Source organism: Phodopus roborovskii, unplaced genomic scaffold, assembly GCF_943737965.1.
Source record: "Phodopus roborovskii unplaced genomic scaffold, PHOROB, whole genome shotgun sequence".
Lineage (NCBI taxonomy): Eukaryota > Metazoa > Chordata > Mammalia > Rodentia > Cricetidae > Phodopus > Phodopus roborovskii.
Genome location: NW_026126418.1, coordinates 59441702 through 59466245, shown reverse-complemented (window position 1 = coordinate 59466245; position 24544 = coordinate 59441702). Strand labels below are relative to the sequence as shown.

At 37.9% G+C, this 24544-nt stretch overlaps 1 protein-coding gene across 1 annotated transcript in view; it reads left to right on the top strand.

Moving 5' to 3' along the window:
• Positions 1 to 24544, top strand: part of Arhgap15 (Rho GTPase activating protein 15) — a 620277-nt gene that overhangs the window by 78913 nt on the left and 516820 nt on the right. Inside the window, exons 4-5 of the mRNA XM_051184740.1 lie at positions 2110 to 2171; positions 11935 to 12022. Of these exons, the coding sequence (XP_051040697.1) occupies positions 2110 to 2171; positions 11935 to 12022 (150 nt within the window). The remainder of the gene's footprint in view (positions 1 to 2109; positions 2172 to 11934; positions 12023 to 24544) is intronic.

The following is a 24544-nucleotide window of genomic DNA, read 5'->3' as shown; positions in this document are numbered from 1 at the left end:
CAATGTCCAACTGGGGGGTCTTACATGGAATATTTCTGAAAGGTTACTAATCTTAGTTGAGAATTTCATAGTTGACCGAGAGGGTTTGTAGTTTTTAATATAAAATATTTCAGGTTTTTGGTAAGTTTTATCTTCATAAGAAGTTTAAACAAAGCAATGAATTAAGGTAGGAACTTATTCTGTGATGTTACTAGCTACTGAACGTGTTTTTGTTTCTAACATTTATAGAGACAAGTGATGCCTAGATTTAAACTTATATGTGATTTTGACAGCAAAAAAATTCTCTGTTACAAAAGAGATGGACTGTGTACATAGTAGAATGAGGGGGTCGTTGAAGCACATGGAGAGATACTTCTGAGCATGGAGTGGTGACACCATGGGCATCATGGTTCTAAAAATCAACCCTGAAAGCATCAGTAGACTGCTTTAGACTTGTGGAAAACATACTAAAGGAATAAACATCTTTTAAACCTATGTGAAAATTATTTGGTGACAATTTTCATTAATCCAATAATTTCCTATAGTTTCTTCACTAAAAATGCACTTATCAAATGTATTTTTAAAGACAAGTATTTTCCAATGTATTAGGAATATAGCAATGTAGGAGTCAGGAAAAGTTCACATATATATTATCTATAGCAAATCAAGTCTTACAAGAGGCGATTCTTTATTTGGAAACATGTTACTTTTTGAGACAACTCACTACTCCAAATTATCCTTTCCTCTTACCAATGAATGATATTGACTTTTACATTTTTTTCTGAAAATGTAAATGTCATTTACATATATATCTATTCATGTATTTGTTCATACAATCTAATTAGTGTAACTCTTGGTTCCCACAGAATATGAAAGTGATAATAAGCCAGCTATTACAAACATTATCTGATACGTGTTAATAGAGTGATAAGAAAACAGTGGGAATGGACACTGGGAAAGGGTTGCATAAAAGATAATTCAACAAATGATGGAAAGGCCATCTGACAAAAGCAAGCCACGTAGAATTTTAAAATAGGTTGAAATTTTGTTTCTTGATATGAAGATATGGTAGATGAAATATTATACTCAGGGGCTGGAGAGTTAAGAGTTAAGAGACTCAGAGGTTAAGAGCACTGGCTACTCTTCCAGAGGTCGTGAGTTCAATTCCAGCAACCACATGATGGCTCACAACCATCTAAGATAAGATCTGGTGCCCTCTTCTGGCTTGCAAGCAAATATGCAGGTAGAACACTATATATCCAACAAAATCTTTAAGAGAGAGAGAGGAAATATTATATTCAGGGATATGGAATATGGATCTCACTGATTCTGTGAGGAAATATGAGTTGTTAGACATCAAGCATGAGGAAAGGGAGCATGGACCAAGAACTGGAATAAGATGTACAAGACAGTCAAGGTGTGTGCCGGGGGGGGGGGGGGACGACAAATAGACCACCAAGAAAGTGAAACAGCTTGTTGTATGTATTTTGCCTGGAACTTATTGAACACTTCTATTGTGTTACAGTAAATTGTTGCATGCCCCTTAGAGAGTTTGCAACTGTGCTAGGATGAATGCCAACAGCAGCAGTGGGGAAAAGGAAAGCAGTTATACAGCTCAGATGGCAATGAGAGCTCTGCTACATTATCTGTGACTAACTGGCCAAAATGCACAAAAAATTGCCTTTGTAATATTCTCCCATGATTCATCAGGCTCAATCTTTTGTTCCATTGATTTCTTTCCTTTTTCCTGGCATTAGCAGGTATATAGGGAGGGCATAAATGAAGAGCTTGTCTGGTATGATTAAGGAGGGGCTGGCATTATCTCTGTTCTATCATTAAAGTTAATGTTTTAAGCAAGTGACTTGCTAACACAGAAATGGAAGTGAATGGTGCTATATCACTATCAAACAATCCATTCACATACATCCTCACAATCTATCATTTGATATGCAAAGCCTGTAAAGATGTTGATCTTGTATGCACTTCCCATAAGTCTTGTATATTATTAATAAAGTTCTGTGACTGGAAGCTTCCATCACTGCAATGACTCTTGCTTAGAAAGCTTGGGTTCATTCATACTAAAATGCATAGGAGTTTGTCACAGTGTTAACATATGTATTATTCTTGCAGATGGTTGAAAAAGAAGGGTATCTTCAAAAAGCCAAAATTACAGATGGAGGAAAGAAACTAAGGTAATGAAAATTCTTCAACTCTCTGTTACATAACTATACAGTTTTCTATATCCTATGCTTGTGTCACTTATATTGTTTGAGAATCAAGGCCACCCAAACCTAACTAGAACAGTCCCTTCTATTACCACGGTTGACACCCTTATTGTTAAAATGATTATACTTTTCAAAGAAAGACATTGCATTCTATGGTGTTGCCCAGAATGTAAAAATGGCTGATGTCTTGTCTTCTTCAGACTAAGCATAAAATGGGAAACACGGTTTCTGGATTAACAGATTGGGTAGTAAAATGAATTCATTTGTAGCATATAAAGATCTTTCTGCTCTACCCAAGAGAAGTTTCATGCAAGATAGAAGATTTGAACCGTATTTGTTGTTCAAACTAAACAATCATTTAGGGAAAAAAAGGAAAAGAAAAAGAAAATCATGACAGAAAATAGGTGAGGGAAATTTAAAAATTATCAAGAACTCCCTAGGGCGAGATTCAAATGTTCAAGAAAAAAAGAACAATTTCGTTGTTGGGTCAAGAAAGATACTCACTATGTTATTTATATGGGGACTTAATATAGTTATCTCTGTCATAGAATTTTAGCCATTTCTTACATTGGCTATTCTATATTAGCTTTATAGCATGGAATATGCAAATAATTAAGGTCCATGAAAGTACTCAAACTAAGAGATATTTACTTGGGAGTATATTACTGTTACAACTAAGGGGGATAAATATTCTAATTAGTTATACAACAAGAAAGATATTCTGGGAGTAATGCTAGAGAATAAAAGATGCTTTGGTTTAATGGCTATAATGGACAGTGTTTATATTTATTGGAAAGAAGTAAAGTGGAAGTGTCACGTACAATTCCAGTGCCTACAATGGCTCTTATAATTTTAAGTAGGAAATAGTCCTGAATCTTCCCAAAGATATTTCTTAGCAGTACGCTGGCAGCCATCTTCCTTCAAAAGTACTAGAGGTTCACACATACTCTGGTTTCTCTTCTTATCATATAAATCTTTCGCCTTTTACTAGAGGGCCACACGATCAAATGAAAAGAGCAATTGGTGAGAACCAATGACTAGCACAATTCATGTACCCTTCTTTCCATGAACCTCATCCCACAATCATAACTCGGTCATCCAGAGGGTGCAGCAATGCAAGTAGGCCAAAACGCTTTAGTACCTGACCAACCACATGAGCCCCCACCCCTACCCCAACACAAGAAATTCCAGCTCAGTCAATTCATTCTTCCTTGGTGTATGGGCAGCCAGAAATGAGGATTGCACTGGTTAGCGTTACTCTTGAGAATCACACAAGAGGGCAGAGAAAACAAGGTAATGGCTCTGGGGAGCACCCTAATCTGTGTCACATTAGCCAAGCTTGTAACATACTCCTAGGAGGTGTCTGAAGCATCAGAGACAGAGGGCAGCCCCTTTATTGCAAACTATCCCAAACACTATGCACATTGCATCAGTGTGTATACCACTGTGCATTTGCTTTATTTGCATAAAATTTTAATGAACTTGTGTATAATTTTTGGACAGAAGCTTAAATTCATATAAGCATTGGTGTATACTCTATTTTTTTTCTTGTTTTTTTTTGATCAGTTTGCATGCCATTAAGCATTCTTTCAGATTTTTTTCATTTAAAGTTCTATACATTTTATTTTTTCTTGTTTTAGAATCCCCAGATGCAGTGAACTGAACTGATTGTACTCTTCAGTTGCAGCCCTGTGATACTGTATCTGGGGCATGACCCCCTAAGTGGTCTTATTTCATATTCTCTTTCACTCTCATACCAATCTCCTGTGCAATACACTCTAATTGTTCTTCCAGTCCACTGTCCATACATCTACTTGGTTTTATGTATGGTATTAAACACAAATCAGCAAAATAGTTATTTGTAATAATGTGTGCATTAATGTATTCTATGTCACATAAACAGTTTTGTATTCAAAATCTCATGTTTCTTGCTGTGTCCATTCAATATTAGTGCAAAGATGCATGTTGTGGTGCTATGTTAAGACAATTTTCTTCCCATTGTTGCCCACTTGCCATTATGTATTTGTGCCAAATCTTATTTTAACAAATTCTCCAGGCACAAACACCCAAGTTATCTCTAACTCTTCCTGAATGCACAACATTACAATAAATCACACATAATTGTTTCTTTGTAACCTGTTAAAAGTTCTCTCAGGAAACTACTCAGCTGTAGTAGAAGTTTCTGTCCCACCTGGTTCCACAGCCACTTTACCCCAAATAATTACACAAAGACTTGTATTAATTATAAAACTGTTGGCTAAAGGCTCAGGCTTCTTATTGGCTAACTCTCTTAATTACTCATAACTCGGCATGTTACTCCCTTGGAAGCATGGTATCTCTTTGCATTCTCTCTCTGCCTTCCTTTCCCCAGCCCTCTCCTGGTCTGGTAGCCCCACCTATTTTTCTGCCTGGACTTGGCCAATTAGTGTTTTATTAATAAACCAATAAGAGAAATATATATACAAAAAGACATCCCCCATCACTCAGGAGTTAAGATTGCTTCAGTATCTGCTATATGCCACTGCCAGGCTTTCTTGAATGACTGTAGAAACTCAAGTAAATTTATTTATTCTGCATTGCAGAAGGGATCCTATTTCTCCTTAATCCAATCCAATCCAATCCAATCCAATCCAATCCAATCCAATCTAATCCAACTACTTTTAATACTGTCAGGAATGTGGCTATGAAATGTCCCCTTGATTCTGCTTTCATTCTCATTTCACTGACTGCTATTGCAGTTAAGTGTAACTTAATTATTCATCTAGAGTCACTCACATTCTGTGTCTCAAGAATTGCTTATCCGCGAGCTTTGACAACTACCTACTCAGTGTAGTGTCTCTTTTTTGCTTGAGAGAATGCATACTATAGCATGGATAACAATGTTTTGTTAGTTTTAGACATTATAAGTATCTCCTCTAAATTTGTGGAGTTTAAATTTGCATTCAATACAGATACCTTAAAACTGAACATTTAAAATGTAATAGTCACCATTTTTACACATTTGGTGTCCTGCGCTATTCATGAGCTATAATATGCCAAATAATTTCTACTCTCATTTTTATTTAATACTTGATTTGAGTCAGGTTTTACACTAAACATAACTGCTGTATATTTCCTCATTATTGTCATTTTTTCTTTATATTTTTTAAAGATCAAGTCTAAGCCTGGATCACATGATTAAATTGCATGGCTGTTAAAAAAACTTAGGGACTGGGGAGGTGATGTAATGGGTAACAGTGTTTCCCACACAGGAACCTGGGTCCCCATAGCTGAATCCCAAAAGAAAATGACTGGAATGGGTAGAGACAAATGTATATGAGAATCTCACTGCCAATCAACCAAAACAAAACAAAACAGTGACAGAGGACAGGCATCTAATATTTTTTTCTGCCCTCCATATGGGTACACACAGGAGCAGGCATCTACGCACACACATGCTTGCACCACACATATGAGTGCAAACATAGATGTGAACCTTCTTCCATACTCACACATTTAACAAAGAGCCTTACTAGCCTTGCTATATGTTATGGCTTACCCAAATTCTATGCTTCTGTCAGCAGTAACAAAAGGGTGGGTTTGGTCATAACCTTGAAAAATTATGGAGGTTTTATCTCATGGATCATTTAGTAATTATAAAATGATGTCATCTACTTACCATAATTTGAATTGCTTATGTGAGACTTTCTATGGGCTGTTTCCCATTCATCAAGGATCTTATCACTTAAGTAAAGTTTAATGAGCTAATAAGCACTATTAATAAATGCTTATTCTATAAAGCACATGGTTCATTGACATAGTAGTGATATGACTTAAGTGTTTAAGTCAAATTAGGTTATAGACTCCATGGTGATTTCTTGTTTTTCAAAAGTAAAATCTTGTCTTCTTAACTGCTCCTTTTGCCAGAGTCTTACAGATATTGTTGTACCAGCATCTTACCCTGGCCTGTTTGAAATATACTTGTTTGCATGTTCTTGATTTAAGCTGCCTGAGTCCAAGAAGCAGGACCTGTTCTTTTGTGTCCTGCCATTGTTGGTCACTAGAGCTTCAACTGCCATTTGTTTAATAAAGTTTGCTTCTGAAACTTCTGCAAAGTTTTCTATGTATAAATCCATACTATGTCATCTACATCATACATTGTCCCTTATTTTGATCTTACTTTTCCTTGTTATCATTTTTATTTGTCTTTATTTCTCTCTGTCTGATGCTTTCTTTTCCATAAGGAAAAAAATTACTCATGTGACTAGGAGAGGTGACAGGAGACAAAAGTTGGCTTCATCTTACATTCATAAAAGGCCCCCAACTTAGACTTCTTTTGAAATGAGGTTATACACATTTCCCTTGTGATGTCCTGACAGGCCTGAAAGCAGAATTCACTCAGCATTCAACTTTAATTTTTAATTATGAACCTTGAAATTATGCCTCAGCTTTCCTGATAAGTCTTGCCAACCTTTTCATTTGGGGAATCACATCTTCAAAGCAATAAGTAGCCCTGGCTTGTCTTAAGCTCCATGATGACTTAGTAATAGCTTTTTGTATTATTTTTGTTTTTGTTTTTTGGTTTTTTTTTTGTGTTTTTTTTTGCTTTGTTTTCTTGTTCCTAGAGCTTTATTCTATAAAAGACACTTGAGAATGTGCTTACACGAGTTCAATACCTCATGTTTCTGCAAGCATATCTTTATTCTGTTGGTTGCTCTGTGGCTCTGTACATGGAAATACTTGGTGTGAATATGGACAGAAAATAAGCAGGAAAAAACAATCTGAAGGGGGTTGCAATGGTCACCTTTACTGCATTCATCATAGGCTCGCTGCTTAGACTGTGATTGTGTGTGTATGTGTGTGTTTAAGATATGATACTAATGTCTAATGTCCCCTCCAATGTAAACTTCATTTACTTTGGTACTTTCTTCACATTTTATCAATATATTTACACTAACTCAAACTCTTTCTCTCCCTCTGCTCCTTTCTCCTTCTCCTTACAACACTGAAAGAAATGTGTGCTTTACATCTACTCTTTCATTGGTTCAACTTTTAGTAGGGCTACAATTTAGATTCTTAAAAAATGAGAAAGAACATAGAAGTTCTCGTACCCTCTGGTCTAAGCATCTGAAGGGTTTTATGGTAAATCGTTCAGAGGTACTAGGTTAAATCATTCACTCCCATTACAGTACAGAGTCAAATCAACTCCAGCGTAACCAAGTTAGGTAACATCAGTTGTTGACTCAAAGAGAGTCTGAAATTGATGATGTCACCCCACACATACTTTCCTTTCGGGTTTTATTTTTATTTATTTATTTATTTATTTTTGGCTTGTTGCTGTGTAAGTAAAGGGCATAGGGAGGAGTGCAGGGTATAAAGCTTTGATATTTGGAGAGACAGACATGTTGTATGCCGTAGATGCTTAGAATGCTGATGAATAAAATTAGGAGCCTTTTTCATCATGCAGTCAGGCAGGTATATGCTGCTCTTATTATGTGCTGCCATCCGGTGTCCATTTGGTAGAATGTCAAGGGGCTTTTTATTATTTTGGTTTTATTTTGCTTCACCTTTTCCCACCTTATAACTCACAATTCGTTTTAGTAAGTTATGGGAAGTATTCTACTTGCCTAAAATATCCTGGCAACTGCCCGTATCAAAATCAGTTGTTCTTATATGAAGTTAGTTCTGTAACTATAGGATCTTTCCTCCTATTAGATATCATATATTTTGTCTATCGAACTGCAAAACATGTTTTCATTTCTTGTTCCTGGATCTATTTTCAGCACTAAGACTAGCTATAATTCCTCACTGAATATCTGGAAGTTCATGCAGGGATTTGGACTGTCCTGCTCATTCCAGGGGCTACTGACACCTGACTCCTTAAGCTACATGTATTCTAGGAAGGAAGGGAGGGAGGGAGAGAAATAGAACGAGTAAACTAGCAACAGTTGACATGCTCTCAATGTCCAAATGATGAATGCTGAGGCTTTAGCTGCCTCCCACTGGTGTAGGAACACACTTGTTCAGCGGGAGGTGTCACAGGAAGCCCAGAACCAGCAAGACAGGCTGCTCTGCTCCTAGGAGGAAGAGGCCTAATTCTTCCCCAAGAGCAGCCTCTCCTCCTAACTCATTGCATTAAGACTTTAAATAAAGCATGCATCTTAGGAGAGTGCAGGGTCCTGCTGCAGAGACAGCTGATCCTCCAGAATGAGTGTGGGCTTCAGAGTCAAACCCTTCAATGTGTCTGTATGACTCTGTGCCCTTAGGTAAGACATGGTGTCATTTCCTTCTCAGTTGTACGGGTTCCTCATCCACCTGCAAGAGTTACTCAGAGGAACTGTGTCTTTCCATGCTTTAGGGCTGTCTTCTGGTCAGTGATAGAAATCCTGGAGCTCCATCTAACTTAACTTTTATCTTTTACTTACTTTCTTTACTTTTCTACGTTGCCTTTAGAATTGTTTGGCACAGGGTGTGTGTGAACAGGTACTTGTGATTAGTTAAGTAGTTCCAATCTGTGATATTCAAAACACCACATGGCATACTATGCAGCAAATAGGAGCCAATAATTGGAGTCATAGCTCCTATTATTGAAAGGTTTGAGAAGTAGAAGAAGTAGTTGTGGACTCATCAGACTACTTAGCTTCTTTAAAAGAATTGGTAGTTAGTAATAAGACAGCCCAAATGGATGACTCATTCTCATAGACTACAGATGGTTTTAATAAATTGAGGAAGTTAGTCAAGGCTATGTTGCTGACATTGATGATATCCTTAATCAAGTCCACACTGCTTACATCTTTTAGAAATACAGTATAAATTCACACATTACATGCATTACAAGGTGCATCTTCAGAGAAACTGGACTTGGCTATCAATGCTCATGTGCTCTTAAGTCATCTGACCCTCTGAGCTTAGTTTTCTGTATTAGTACAAGGGGACATTAGCAGTTTCATTTTTGACGTCAGTATAAACTTTAACCAGACAACTAAACCTTTATTAGTTGCTCAAAATAATTATGTCACTGATTTTTTTAAGGAAATCATGAGATAATTTGAAGTGAAAAGAGATCTTAAATTTATCTGCTCCACTTTACTATTCTTTTGACAAGAAATGTTTTTCAAGTTGTAGGACTCAGCAGTTGGGACAGCTTTTCCCCTTTGTTCTGAAACAATAAAGATATGTTTGAGACTGACAAAGCTAAGGTACAACAGCATCAGTCACAGTTGTTACAAATGGTTACAGACTAGGCTTCCCAGCTCTTTGTTTTTATGCATTCCAGTTAGCCCAGCAGGGATAAAAGACAGAATGATGACATAATTGGGATTCATGGTCTTCCTCTGTAACCTGCTCCAGTTAGAAATTTAAGGAGCAGAAGAGTCTTTCCAGCAAGTTCTATAAATGATCAACATCTGAAACATATTCAAACCAGAACCACTTCTCTAGGAACTTCTATAGATAGGAAGCAAATACGGTGTGTGAGCACCCTGCCAGGAGACAGAAACTATAGTGAGAAGCATATCAGGTGGACTACATATGGGTCCATCACCTGTTAGAATGTTCACACTCTGATCACACATGATCAGAACTACTGTGATAGAGATGCCCAGCCTTGACCAGGTGCTCTAGTGTTTCTCACTCTTCTTTTGGGAGTCATCTAATAATGTGAGCTGCTTAAACAGAAGGCTGTTATTGTTTCATTTCACTTGAGGACTGCTGGTATCAACAAAAAGAAACAAGCACTAATCCAGAAAGAAAATGCTAATTTTTCTTTTGCTTTCTGACTTTTTATAATTTGATTGAAACATAGACTGCCCATTTGAAGATGTGAGTCCAACAGCATGATGTTGTGTGATGAAATTCTGAATGTGTTTCTTGTATGTCTGTTTATTCTGTTCTTTTTTAATGTGATAGCTTTCATTAAGAAAGTTACAGGAGGCTGGGGAGATGGCTCAGTGGTTAAGAGCTCTGCTTGCTCTTCCAAAGGACCCAAGTTTGGTTCTTAGCACCAATGTGGTGGGTCACACTGTCCTTAACTCCAGTTTTCTGGGATTTGACACCCTCTTCGGGCTATACAGGTATAAGGCATGTACACATACATACAGGCAAAACATGGATATATAAAATAAAGAATAAATAAATACCTTTAAAAAAAGAAAGCTCGAGGCATGTAAGAGCAACCTCATTCTTTTTGCCCACATTAGCCATACTAGATAAAAAAACTGTCCTTATAATTAAGATGCTAAACAGAAAGTGGAGAAAATCACACAAAATCTTGTGCACATAGATGCGCAAAATATGTTACATTTTCTTATTTTGTTTGGTTTCTATTAGTCTGCATGAAAACTTATTTTTTGGTAAATGTTTTTTCTTCATCACTCTTTGTAAAATCAATGCAATTATTTTAAAATAAAGGTTAAACCAGAGAAAACGGTATCAGTATAATTTAATGGTAGGAATTTGTTCATGCCAAACTTACTGATGGTTTTGCCACCAAGAAAACTTTTCACAATACTAATACACACATGCCACCTGCAGAACCAATGATGTGTTCAGTTAAAGAAATAAGTAAAACTAAGAAATACAAAGAGACGGAGAAAACTGTAACCTCTCCATCTTATTTAACTATGGCTATATCGAGACTTTTTTCCAGGCAAAGTGCTCATTGATTAAATAAATGTCCATTTAGGTCTTAGACTCTCCAGGACTCTGTGCTAGGCTCTGCAAATACCCAATAATGCTGAAATGATTTCTGTTGCCTGGGGGCTTATATTTTAATGAAGGCAATGAAAGTGAAAAATTTTGAAGTATTTTTTTTAATTCATCATGTTACATGTCATGAATGTACTTTGAGGGAAGCAATATCTGGACTTCTGATGGATGGAATTAATAATCAGAAGGGGCTGAGCTGGGTGAAGATGGTCCTAGGTAAATTGCAGAGCACAGCTTCATTGAAATCTTCCCACATCAGTATTCTTAACACAGAGGTCATTTTTCCAATGTGCTGTTTTATTGTGAGCAATTTTCTTGACCAACCTCTGTCTTTTCATATTTTTTGTTTATTTTTTATGCTTTAGGATCAGAATTACCAAGGAATGTACAAATCACCTTAATGGTTAGAGCCTGGAAAACCTGGGTCTATTTCTTTAGGATAAATTTAAATTTGGTGGAATAAACATACCTGGTCAAAAATTATGTGTAATCCTTGAAAGTTTATGAAAATATTGCTAAATTGCACTCTAGAAGAGATAATGTAAGAGAATATATGTAACATTGGTTCTTTTAATCCTTGGCAATTTCATGGGGAAGAGGAGAAAGCATACCACTGTTCCATTTGTAATTCTTTGGTTGCTGGTGAGAATTAAAAGCATTGTGATTTAAAGGATGGCACATAAACTGGTCAGTCTTTCAGATTCTGAGCCTTCAATGGAAAGGAGCAGAGAAGAGGCTTCTAACACGTGCACCTTAGCTCTTTAGTACTGCTAGGTGGCACGTGCGTGGATATACAAAATAGGGCCATTGAATAATTAACGAGTATCTAAGAGAACTGAGAAAAAGTTTATGTGTCACAAATTTTAAAATTCTAGAGTTTTTATTATTATTACAATCTGAATTTTGGAGCACTTAACAGATCTGCATAAATTGAAGACTTTTAGAAAAATTCATTAAGAATAGTCTGCACTCAAATTCTCTGACACTGTTCATAAATGATCTTTTCTATTCATGACACATTCATCTATTTTTTTTTTCTACTAAGGAAAAACTGGTCTACTTCCTGGATTGTTCTTTCTGGTCAAAAAATTGAATTTTACAAAGACTCCAAGCAGCAAGCTCTTCCCAACATGGTAGGTTGTTCTCTGTTTTGTTACCGTCTTTTCAGAAATAGTGTTGAGCCGAGTGTGTGGTTACATCAGTTATCACACTGAAGCCTCTGAGCTACTAACGTCTGAAAGCAGATGGAGGAAATGACGCAATTTCTTCTTGGTTGAATGAAGGGAAGATAGAACATAGTGTCTTCTTTATTAAGTGCTGCATTTGGAGAAGATGCACAAACAAGATGGATGTAAGCAGAAATCTAGTAATGTGAAGGTAACACTTTAAATTAAGGTGCCATTTATAAGTCCTTTAGTCTTATTTATGAAATAATCACTAAATGCTGCTATTTCCCAAATAATGTATTATACAGCATGTTATAAAATGCATTAGTAATAAATGTTTAACGGATGAGACTATGGGAGGCTGCTTTAAAGAATATTATAAGACGTAAATCGTATTAAACCATGTATGTGCATCTTTAATACATGGATTTAAGTTGTTATCTTGCATTCTATAAAGTGCTTCAAACATTAATAAATAATAATAAACTGTTTATAAATGGCACCTTAATATAGGGTGTTACCAATGAAAAAGCACTCTAAGCTAACGAAGTGATTTTTTATCTTAGTCTAACGATGGCATTCACTATATCCAGCTAACCTTCCTGAATACTCCTTATGATGCGACCTAATCAGCATAATGCAATTTCTGTACCTTGTGGTTATTGCAAAGTGAGATTTGCACAATTGCTTCTCTGTACCCAAAGGAAGATGCCACAGGCCACAGAGATGTGGCTGTGACAACAGGAGCCATTTGGAGCTACTTACTGGTGAAATCTTGACTTCAAAGCCTCCCTACCCAAACGCAACAGCTACCATGCAGTACAAGAAAGGATGGGCAGACTGTATACCAGGCCCTGCTTAGGAAGAACCTGAGGCCACAAGGGACTAACTTGCCTTAGCACATTGTTTTGGTAGGTGGTAAGGAAAGTGGTGGCCAGGTGGGAGGGAACCATAATGAACTATTTATATTTGGCAGGTGATAAAATGGCAAGTTCTTTGCGCTAAAGCCATAGTCATGTATGTTATATAATCCTCTTTAAATAGAAAATAGGAACTCTAGCTAAGAGATGTCTTTCAAAGAAGAAAAATTCAGTAGAACAAAAGATCGTATTTGGCTTGCTCCCCATCATTTCAACCACCTTTGTCTGCAAGTTGCTTTCTGAGTTTGGAGTCTCAGTGAGGTCCAATCTACAAAGAAATTATGAATAAATTAAAGATATCTTAGTCCTTTGCATTTTTAATTGCTTCAAAAATTTATTTTAGGGCTTTGTTTTGTTTTTCTTTTTGGTGACAGTAAGGTTGAGCTAGTATTTGAAGGAACATAAAATCCCACCTAAGGCTGGGCACAAAACAACACCCACCCCCTTGCAGAGCCTTTATTTTTCTTTGAATGTGTTCTATGGAGAAGGTAGGAAGTGGGAAGGTGCCAGCCTGCCTGGGCTCTGATGCTAAGAAGATGATTCTTGTCCTGCTGAGGGAGAAGAATCCCACTGGAGCTGAGTCAGAGAGAGATAATGGGATGGATTAATTTCCTATTAAAGCATTTATTTCATTATTTTTCATCTCCTATACCAGGAGATACAAGTCTCTTGGCTGTTTAATTTTATAAAGGTGAAAGAAAACTCACATTTTCATTGCAGGCAAACCTTGCAAGTTAGCTTACTAATTGTAAAGCACTAATTGAACCTTCAGAATTGTTACAAAGTGACAGTGGACTTGATTTGTAGAAGAAATTCATCAACTTTTTGTTTTGTTTTGCTTTTGTTTTTTGGCAGTCTTTATTTATTACTTCTGGTCCTGTTTTCAGTGCTCAGAGTTTCTCCCAGGCACTCATTGTCTTCAAAGAGAATTCTGGATAGGAGCTAACTGTTCTGTGGTAAAGGGAAAGAGAATTACTGATCTGTGTTTGTACCGCATGAATTGTCTTGCTAGTCAATTTCTTGGATTCATTTCTAACCAAGTATTAAAAGCCTAGTGGGATAGCTGCATTTACCAACTCCAGTCTCAGAGAAATGATACATTGATTGCCAGGCCTTGATTAGAGATGCTGTGGTTTTATTCTGGAAGAGATTTATGCTCAAGTTTCTGAATTTCACTTATACCCCTTAGCTGAGACATGGTGTTCACTCTGTTTCTGCAGAAAAGCCTTTCCTGCACGAGGCCCCAAGTGTAGACTGTGGCATAAAGAGTAAACTACACTGTAAGCTTCCAGAGCCATTTTTGAATGTCAATCCAGTGATGAGACAAGCTTTGGGGTACCTCAGAGCACTCAAAAGTCAGACCCAGAGGATGAGTTCTCTGTGACATTTAGGTAGCTGACAAAGTTACTCACCTTCTTTGAGTTGGGAATTCTCACAAGAAGGACATGGTGGGTCTATCAACAAGAATGGCAAGGAGGGCTGGAGAGATGGCTCAGCTGTTAAAGGCTAGGCTCACAACCAAAATATAAGAATGGCAAGGAATAATAGTAGCTAAGTAGAAGCAAAGAGCCACAACAGCTATATTTACTCATCACCTGCTCTCATATTTGCCAATAACATATGTAAATATCTGAGGCTGAAGAGATGGCTCTGTGGTAAAGAGTATTTTCTGCTCTCTCTCCGGTACAGTTCCTAGTACCTATAAGGAAACTCCCAACCATCTGTAATTCTAATTCCAGAGACTCAAATGCCCCTGGTCTTCACTGACACCAGATGTAGCTGGGAGCTTTTTCCTGTCTCACATGGTCTGTTCTACCAGTTTCTCTCCAGCCCATCAGTCCCACAGTCGCTTAAGAAATAATCACTCAGAGGATAATATTAAATATAATTGCTTGGTTAATGACTCAGGCTTATTACTGGCTAGCTCTTATAAATTAACCCATTTCTACTAATCTGTGTATCGCCACGTGGTTGTGGACTTACCTGTGTTCTCTCATCTTTCTCCTTAGGTTGCTGCTGGCATTTCTCTTCTTGGGTGGCTGGCTCACATTCCTCCTAACCCCACCCTTCTATCTGTTTTGATTTCCTGCCTAGCTATATTCTGTATTGGCATAGGCCAAAGCAACTTTAATATTCAACCAATGGGAGCAACATATATTCGCAGCATACAGAAGGATATTCCACCTCAACATGGCACACATATGATGCACGTATATGGAGGAAAAAGAATCATATATATATATATATATATATATATGTATGCATATATATGTATACATATATATATGTATACATATATATGCATACATATATATGATAAATATTTTAAAGTAATTAAATATGTGAATATTTTATATCACACATAGTTAGCAGTATTATTAAGACATTATTGTACCATATTAATTTTAAATGAGTTTTTACACATTTATAGAATAGAGACTGTAATATATATATATATATATATATATATATATATAGAGAGAGAGAGAGAGAGAGAGAGAGAGAGAGAGAGAAATGTGAGATCTCATTGTGTAACCCTGGTTTGCATGAACCATTTCACTATGTAGACCAGGCTGTCTTGAACTTGCAGAGAGCAATCTGCCTGTGCATTCTGAATATTTGTTGTGCTACCACACCTGTCTGACAAAATTGTGCAAATTTAAGAAAACACTGCTTTGCAAAGCTTTTATAAAGAAAAAAAGAATTCTGTGTCCAAAGGCAGCAAAAGATATCTTTGCACATGAATCAGCTGTTCATTTTGGACTCAGACGTACCTTTCTGAATGTCCAAGAGCCTTTCCAGACCCATCTTCTGCTATGGATTTTCACTACTGCTGTTTGATGCAGCTTTACTTAATGCTGTGACTGATCAAACAGCCCACATTTGGCAAATCTTTTTCTCACTGAAGTGTTTTCAGTTTCTGTCTCTTTCCTCCACCTAGGGTTGTTATAACAGCATGCCACAGGTGGCACATCTCAAACAACAAACACTAAATTCTCATGATTTTGGAGTCTCAAAAGTCCAAGATACAAACACTGGTAGATCTAGTGTTTAGTGAGAATGCCCTTCCTGTGTGGGTCCCATCTCCTTGTAATTCCACCCATAGCAAGCAGAACATTAAGGCATTGCCCCTCAAAGCAGAACCCACCCCAGCTTCTAACAGCATGACAAGGATCCAGGATCCAACACATGCACATGTTGATTCCACAGCAGTATCCTAGTCACACTTTTATCCAGAAAACAGGCACAGGGTCATGTGGTTGTGAGTCCATGGCTCTCCCTTTAAAGGATGCAGAGGACTTTATCCATTTGAATAAGACCAAAGAGTAACTGATCACCTAGTGTCAGCATTTCATAACAAGAGTACACTACAAACTGGCACCATCTAAACGTGTAGGCTGGGCACAATGCAGAACTAAACTCAGTCCCTACAGAGAAAGGAACAGATCCCCTCTCTGAATCCTGTTACTGCTTATTCATGTCACCTCAGACCAGAGCATGGCCAGTGCTGGATACTAGGCTTGCTATTGACCTGAATACAGTCTAGAAGTTTTCCATGTTTTCAGATGTACCCACTTTATAATCTGTGGTTTTCATTCTAAGTCTCAGCCAAAGCACGTTAAAATGCCTTACTGTATTCTCCAAATGTCTTAACAGTCTTCTTTTTTTCTGTATTTTTGTCTTTTTGAGCTGAGTTGGGATTACTTTTTCTGTGTGTGTCTTTCAGTTCTTTATTTAACTCTCCTCAATGTGATAAATATTTTTTCCTCCAATTTCAAATAGTATGATTTTTCACTTCTAACAGTTTGCTTCTTTTAATTTATTCTGTCAGCTGCCATTGCTACTTGTTTCCTGCAGGTATTTTCCAGAGTACATTTTAATTTTGGTAAAACCAGGAGAAGAAGTTGTTTCATGGCCTGTCCAGGGCCACCCTGTATTACATGAGGTTTTGCTGCCTCTCACTCAAGGTGCTCTGGTTCCTGACTGTTACTGCTCATCTTTGCCTGTGCACTAATCAAGACTGAATATGATCATGGACATGTTCTCTGTGGTTTGGGATAAATGTGTCCTAATTACTGGAATGTCTTATATTTTCAAATGGGGTGTAAGGCAGTGACTCTTTGTCTCAGATAATGATATTAGGGTCTCAGGTTGTATCTGTGAAATGACAGGACTACAGGAACACTGTAACTTCTTGGAGACCAACCTTTTCTCTGCTCTTTTAACATTCTAGCCTTACCCAACACCTCCTTTCCATGATGTGTTGGAACCAGAGAAAGAAAACAGTTTCGAGTTCGAGGCCAGCCTGGTCTACAGAGTGAGTTCCAGGACAGGCTCCAAAACAATACAGGAAAACCTGTCTCAAAAACCCCCAAAACAAAAAACAAACAAAACAAAACAAACAAACAAACAAAACAACAACAAAAAAGGAAGAAAGAAAAGAAAAAATGAAAAAGGTTTCAACATCAATTCTTGCTTATCCTTCCCTAAGATCTTCAACAGCACCCTGTGAGGGGGAAAAAGCTCAAATGTGTAACATAAATAAGTGATCTCAGAAAAACATGAAGCTATATTGCCTTTATACTTAGTTTGCCTGCCTATTTTAGAGTCCCACCTCACACACACACAAAACCTTAGCATGGCATTCCTCTCTGTCATTTTGGACTTTCAATTCTGACATAATTTTTAAATGGTATTTTTTTATTCAACATTTTTCATTGTTTTCAGTGGAAGAGTTGATCCAAATAACATCTCTACTCATTATAATCTACTTCACTTTAATGTGAGTATGCATTCAGTTAATCAGGTTTGTGCTATTTATAACAGCCTTGGTGGGAAAAGACTTCATTGGAATATGTATTGAAATCCCACAATGAACAGCTTGCTCGTTAAGGCTGCATATAAGGCATAGATATATAACCAAGATAGAGACAACTTTGCCTTAACAGATCTGTGCCAGTATGATGAGATGAAATAGGAAACAAAATAGACATTTGTTTTTGTTTTCCTTCTTTCTTTTTATTTTTTCCTCATGATTTAAAGAAGTGAGTGGTCACATCTGTGGAGGGTTTGAATTGGACCTTGAGAGATGGTTGTCACTTCTGCATGTGGAGATTTGCATGCAAAAAAAAAAAAAAAAAAAAAAAAAAAAAAGAACAGGGTGATGAAAAACATGAACAATGACTAAGAATGGATAGAGTATGAGCACTAAAATATAAATGATTATTTTGGTCCAGTTGAAATCCAGGATAGAATAAGACTGGAGGAAAGGATGTGAGCTCATGAATGCGCTACCAGGACAAGACTCTAAAATGTTATAATAGTGTATAACCCTGGTATCTGTATCACAGAATAATCTAAATAGCTTTTTACTGAGAATGGGTGTGACTCATGTGGTATGTCTGGAAGGTGCTGAACTTACAGGGAGACCCAGACAGGAGATAAATTAATTCTCCTGGGACCATGGGTTACTCTCTGCTCCCAAGTAGGTGCACAAACTGCCATAGTCATGTTTTTTGCTGTCAGTTGTGTTTCCCTCCAACCCTTTACTCAAACAAATTGCATTTTTCTAATGCAGTCATACATTTTTGTGCCTGGACAATTTCACTTGACATTTCTATCTCATTTCCAAGTTAACACCTGGCTACTTGTTGTGTTTAGTGGGTTTAGGGTTTCTGTTTGATGTGTGGGGAGACACATGACTGCATCCATGGGACACTACAGATACACTCAATTAACCAAAACCCATTCATGGATGGCTTGTAAAGAGGTTTTCAGCAATTTATTTACCCTTTTACAGTTTCACATGCCTATGATATACTTTGATCATAATCGCACCATCATGCCATCCCACTCCCTTCTTTCTCCCATTACATAATATAATAACACCTTTTGTGTTTTTTCTCTTATGTAACCAACTGTGCCTCCATAAGTATGGGTGTGGGTTCTTTATTTGAACAAGGGCAATATACTAGTGGCTACATCACTAAGGAATCTGACACTCTCCCTTACCAACTATTAAATACCTAGATTTCTTAGGGAGAAGTAGAGCTATGTAAGCCACTCCTCAGGTAAGGATTTATGTAAAGGACTCCTGGTTGTTCTAGAAATAAGACCAAAAACTGACAAATTGAAGAACAACTTTTTTTAAATGTAGAGACTCCACTCACTTATTTATTCTATGAATAATCAATAAGTCCTACCAGGCATCACATGATCATTTTAATCAAAGAGAAATCCAAATGAATAATATATGACTCTTGCTCTCACGGTGTTGTGATTTGGTAGCGTTGACAGAACCATAAATAAGCTTATTATAATAAACTATGACTGTGATATAATTGTAAGAAAGATTCAGCAACAGACCAGGGCTTCCCAGGTATATGGGAATATAAAATAGGCATACAAATCAAACATTTACTGATAATAAATCAGAAAAATTTATTTTATCACAATTCTTTGGTATGCATATAATTTTACTGTTTATTAAAATGGAGGCAAATTTGCATGATAAGATGTATGTGCTCAATTTTTTTCAACATAAAGAACTAAATCTTGGCTGAACATTTGATACTATGGGACCTAGAGCATTTAGTCAGAGCTGATTGATGTTTTGATTTTATAATAATCAATTCTGAGAATGCCAGTTTGTATACATAGGTAGCTCAAAATAGCAGGATTTCTACTTAGAGACATTTTAGAAATAGTGGGAATTTTTGCTCCACTCCTAATGGCCAAAATTTATGTAATAATTTTTAAAAATGGAATTCAAATAAGCAAATCAAATGTTTAAATTTATAAAAAATCAAACACTTTACAAATAAGACAACCCAAGGGTGTATTAATTTTACATTGACATTATGAGGCATGAGGACAGTAAAGTATAAATAGTCTGTGTTCATAAGTACACCATTGTACTTCTGTGAGGACAAAGCCCTTAGTATGTACAGTGAGGACATTACCACCTACCACACCCACTCTCATATGTAAGCTGAGCAGTCTCAGGAAGATTTTGCTGGGTACAAACATATGTGCAGTGCAGAGTGTTCATGCATGCTACAAACTCAGAAACAAGGTTGAAGTGGAATCCCGTGACACAGCGCAGGCAACTGTTGCCAGAAACATCTTTGCAATTTAAGTTTGAAATAACTTTTTCTCATTGCACATCCAGAAGTAGTCAAATTTTCATGATCCCCAATAGGGTTTCTATTGCTTTGAAAAGACATCATGACCATGGCAACTATTATAAAGGAAAAACATTTAACTGAGGTGGCGGCATACAGTTTCAGAAGTTTCAGTCCATTATCATCATGGTGGGGAGCACGGCAACATGCAGGCAGACATGGTGCTGGGTACACCTTGATCAGAAGGCAACAAGTTCAGAAGGCCATTAAGTGAAGATTCAACATAGGAAACCTCAAAGCCCACCCTCATAGTGACACTTCCTTCAACAAGACCTTAACTACTCCAACACAGCCACACCTCCTAATACTGCCACACTCTATGAGCTTATAGGGCCAATTAATTCAAACTACCACACTCTGCAGTCAGTTACTTGGCAGTTTAAGAAGTTGGTCTCTAGAAACATAGGTTTGTGAGGTTTTATTTGAGTGGCAATTGCCACCATAGACTCATATATTTAAATGTTTGGTCGTTGTGGAGTGTTGCTGCTTTAAGAGGCTTAAGAGGTGTGGCCTTATTGGAAGAAGTGTGTTACTTGGTGTGGGCTTTGGGGTTTTAGAAACCCAAACCAGTGGGGTGGTGGTGGTTAGAAACCCAAACCAGCGGGGTGGTGGTGGTGCATTCTTTAATCCCAGCACTCAGGAGGCAGAGGCAGGAAGATCTTTGGGAGTTTGAGACCAGCCTGCTCTACAAGAACTAGTTCCAAGCCGTCAAAGCAATACAGAGAAACCCTGTCTGGAATAACGAAAGAAAGAAACGAAGAAAGAAAGGAAGGAATGAAGGAAGAAGGAAGGAAGGAAGGAAGGAAGGAAGAAAGGAAGAAGCAATAAAAAGCAATAACTTTCTGCTGCCTTCTCTTCCTGATGCCTTCAGGTCTGGATGGAGAATTCTCAACTTCTCCAGTACCATGCCAGCCTGCCTACTACCATGTTCCCTGGCATGACAACAATAGAGTAAACCTTTGAAGTTGAGAGAAGGCTCAAATTGAATATTTTCCTTTATAAATGTAGCCAAGGTCGTTGTGCTCCTTTTCATTATAAATCTTCACTGGAGTTACCACTAATAACCACAACAGAGTTTATACTAGACTGTTTTGAGATTCCTTTTGCCAATGAAATTAATTCAAAACTCTTCACATTAGCCTCAGGTATATTCTTCAGACAAGGGCAAAAGCCAGCCTCTTCCTTCACCAAAGAATCAAAGACTTCTAGGCAGCATACTAAAATTCTTCTCTGACACCTCTTGAGCTACTTCCCCATTTTTCAAACCATTATCAGCACTATTGTCATCCATGCTCTTACTGGTATGCCATATTAAACAATGCTTAAAGCATTCTACTGCTTTTATGACACAATTCACCAAAGTCCATATAACTCTAAACAGAAGCTTGGTCAAAACTATTACAGCAATAGTACCAACTTCTGTTTTAAATAGCTTTTATTGCTGTCAAGAGACACTATAATCATAGTAACTCTTGGGGTGACCCTCAAACAATTTCAGAGGTCCACACCATTATCATCATGACAGGGAGCATGGCAGTATGCTGGCTATCCTGGTGCTGGAGCTAAAACTGCTACATTTTTTTTCATTTATTTAAGTATTTATTTTGATATATATTTATTATTTTTTTATTTTACATATGAACCCCAGTTTCCTCTCCCTCTCATTCTACCTGTACCATCCTCCCATCCCTTCCCCACCTACTACACAGGGAGGGTGATGCCTTCGAGGAGGGATCATCAAAATCTGTCAAGGCCTTTGGAGTAGGATATAGGCCTTCCCTCCTGCCTCTAGGCTAAGGGAGTATCCCTCCATGGGGTATGTGCTCCCAAAGTCCTTTTGTGCACCAGGGATACATCCTGGTTCCACTGTCCAAGGTACTTTAGACTGCCCAGGCTGTCTGAGACCCACATTCAGGAGGTCTGAGTTGGTCCAATGCTGGTTTCCCAGCTATCAGTCCCTTATTCAGGTCAGCTATCTCTATGGTTTCTGTATCCTGGTCTTGACCTCTATTCTTATCACTCCTCCCTTTCTGCAACTGGATTCAGGAATTCGGCTCAGTGTTTAGCTCTGTCTGATTCTCTTTCTATCAGCTACTAGATGAGGGCTCTATGATGGCATATAAGTTTGTTATCAATCTCATCAGGGAAGGGCATTTAAGGTAGGCTTTCCACTGTTGCTCAGATTGTTAGTTGGGGTCATACTTGTAGATCTCTGGATATTTCTCTAGACTCTGTGTTCTCTTCAAACTTATAATGGCTCACTCTATCCTCTATTATGGTATCTATTTTTTATTTTTATTTTTCTTGTTCTCTTCTATTCGTCTCCTAACTCAATCTTCTTGGTCCCATATGCTGTCCTCTCCTCCCCTTCTCTTTCTCTTAACTCTCTCTCCACTCACTGACCCCCCTGTACTCCCAATATGCTCAGGAAATCTTGTTCCTATCCCCTTCTGTGAGGGACCGGTATGAATCTCTTAGGTTCCTTATTTTATCCTAGTTTCTCCGGCAGTGTGAATTATAGGCTGGTGATCCTTTGCTCTATATCTAAAATCCATACAGGAGTGAGTACATACCATGTTCCTCTTTTGGTGACTGGGTTACCTCACTCAGGATGGTTTCTTCAAGTTCCATCCATTTGCCTGTGAATTTCAAGATTCCATTGTTTTTGTTGCTGTTGTTGTTTTTTGTTTGTTTTTTTTGTTTTCTTCTGTTGAGTAGTGTTCCATTATGTAAATATGCCACATTTTCTTTCTTTTTTTTTATTTTATATAACCAAGTCCATTTAAATGAAAACAAACATTTATAGACAATATTTGGGAATTTGGGCATCGTTCTTTCCAAACTACTTCCTGCTGGTAAGGGCGCTGTCATGGGGGATTCGAAGAAGATGCAGAAATCCTGGCTGTAGTCTGTAAGGCTGCTTTGTCCAGCTGTTTTGAATGTAGGATCACCTGGTACTCTGTTTCAGGCGGTCTGGCTTGATCAAACCACATTAGTCTGGAAGGAATCCACATCTTTTCATTTTCTGTGGAAACAAAAATAGAAATCCTTTTCCCCAGTAACTTGTCCTTGATCTTAAATTTTGGAGTCAAAGCATTTTTTATTTAATTTATTATATTACATGCCAATCCAAGTTGCCTCTCCCTCCATCTCTCCCTTCCTCTCTCCCTCCTTCCCTCCCTTTTACTCTCTCTGCCCTCTCACATGCACTCTAACCACCCTCCCCTCCCATCCCCCTACCCCAATTCCATATGTAGGGGAATGCCATCCACTTGGGGTCATGTAGATCTGACAGGTCATGTGAAGTAGGGACTAGGGCTTCTCTCCTGTCTCTAGATTAAGGCAGTTATCCCTCCATGGGGGATGTGTTCGCAAAGTCCTTTTGTGCACCACGGATATATCCGGGCTCCACTGTCTGAGGTCCCTTAGATTGCTCAGTCCTTCTGGCTGAGACCCATATTCAGGGGGGCCTGAGTCAGTCCCCTGCTGGCTTCCCAGCTATCAGTCTGGTTATGGTTACACTTACTGTCAGGGTTAGGGTTAGGTTTATGGTTAGGGTTAGGGTTAGCATTATGGTTAGCATTAGTTTAGGATTTGGGTGCTAGGGTTAGTGTTAGGATTATGTTAGGGTTACAGTTAGTGTTAGGGGTAGGGTTTGTTTAGGTGGTTTAGCGTTAGGGTTAGAGTTCAGGTAAGCACTCTCTATGTGTATGTGCCGCCTGGTCTTGTCCTCTCCATCTGCATCTGGGTTCTACTTCGACTCAGTGTTTATTTTGTGTGTTTGCTCCTGTTTCCATCAGGTATTAGTTGAGGGCTCCATGTTAGTTGTTGATCTCACTCTCCAGGAAGGGCATTTATGGTAGCCATTCCACGGAAACTCAGATTGTTAGTTAGCAGCAGTCTTGTAGTTCTCTAGACCTTTCTGTGTGTTCAATTTTATCTTCAAAACAATATTGGCTCCCTCTTTTATGCTCTCTCTCTCTTTCCTGTCTTCTATTACTAACCGGGCTCAATCTTCCTGGTCGCACATGTTTTCATTTCCTCCCCCTTGTTTTCTCCTATTTCTCCCTCAATTTGCTGCCCCCCCACTTCCCCTGTGCTCTGGGGGGACTTGACCCATCCCAGTTCTGTGAAGGACTTTATATGAATCTCTTAGAATAACCTTGTATCCTAGTACCTCTGGTGTTGTGAATTATAGGCTGGTGATCCTTTGATCTAGGTCTAAAATCCATATATGAGTGAGTACATACTGTGTTCCTCTTTTTGTGACTGGGTTACCTCATTCAGGATGGTTTCTTCAAGTGCCATCCACTTGCCTGCGAATTTCAAGACACCATTATTTTTTTCTGCAGAGTAGTATTCCATTGTGCAAATGTCCCACATCT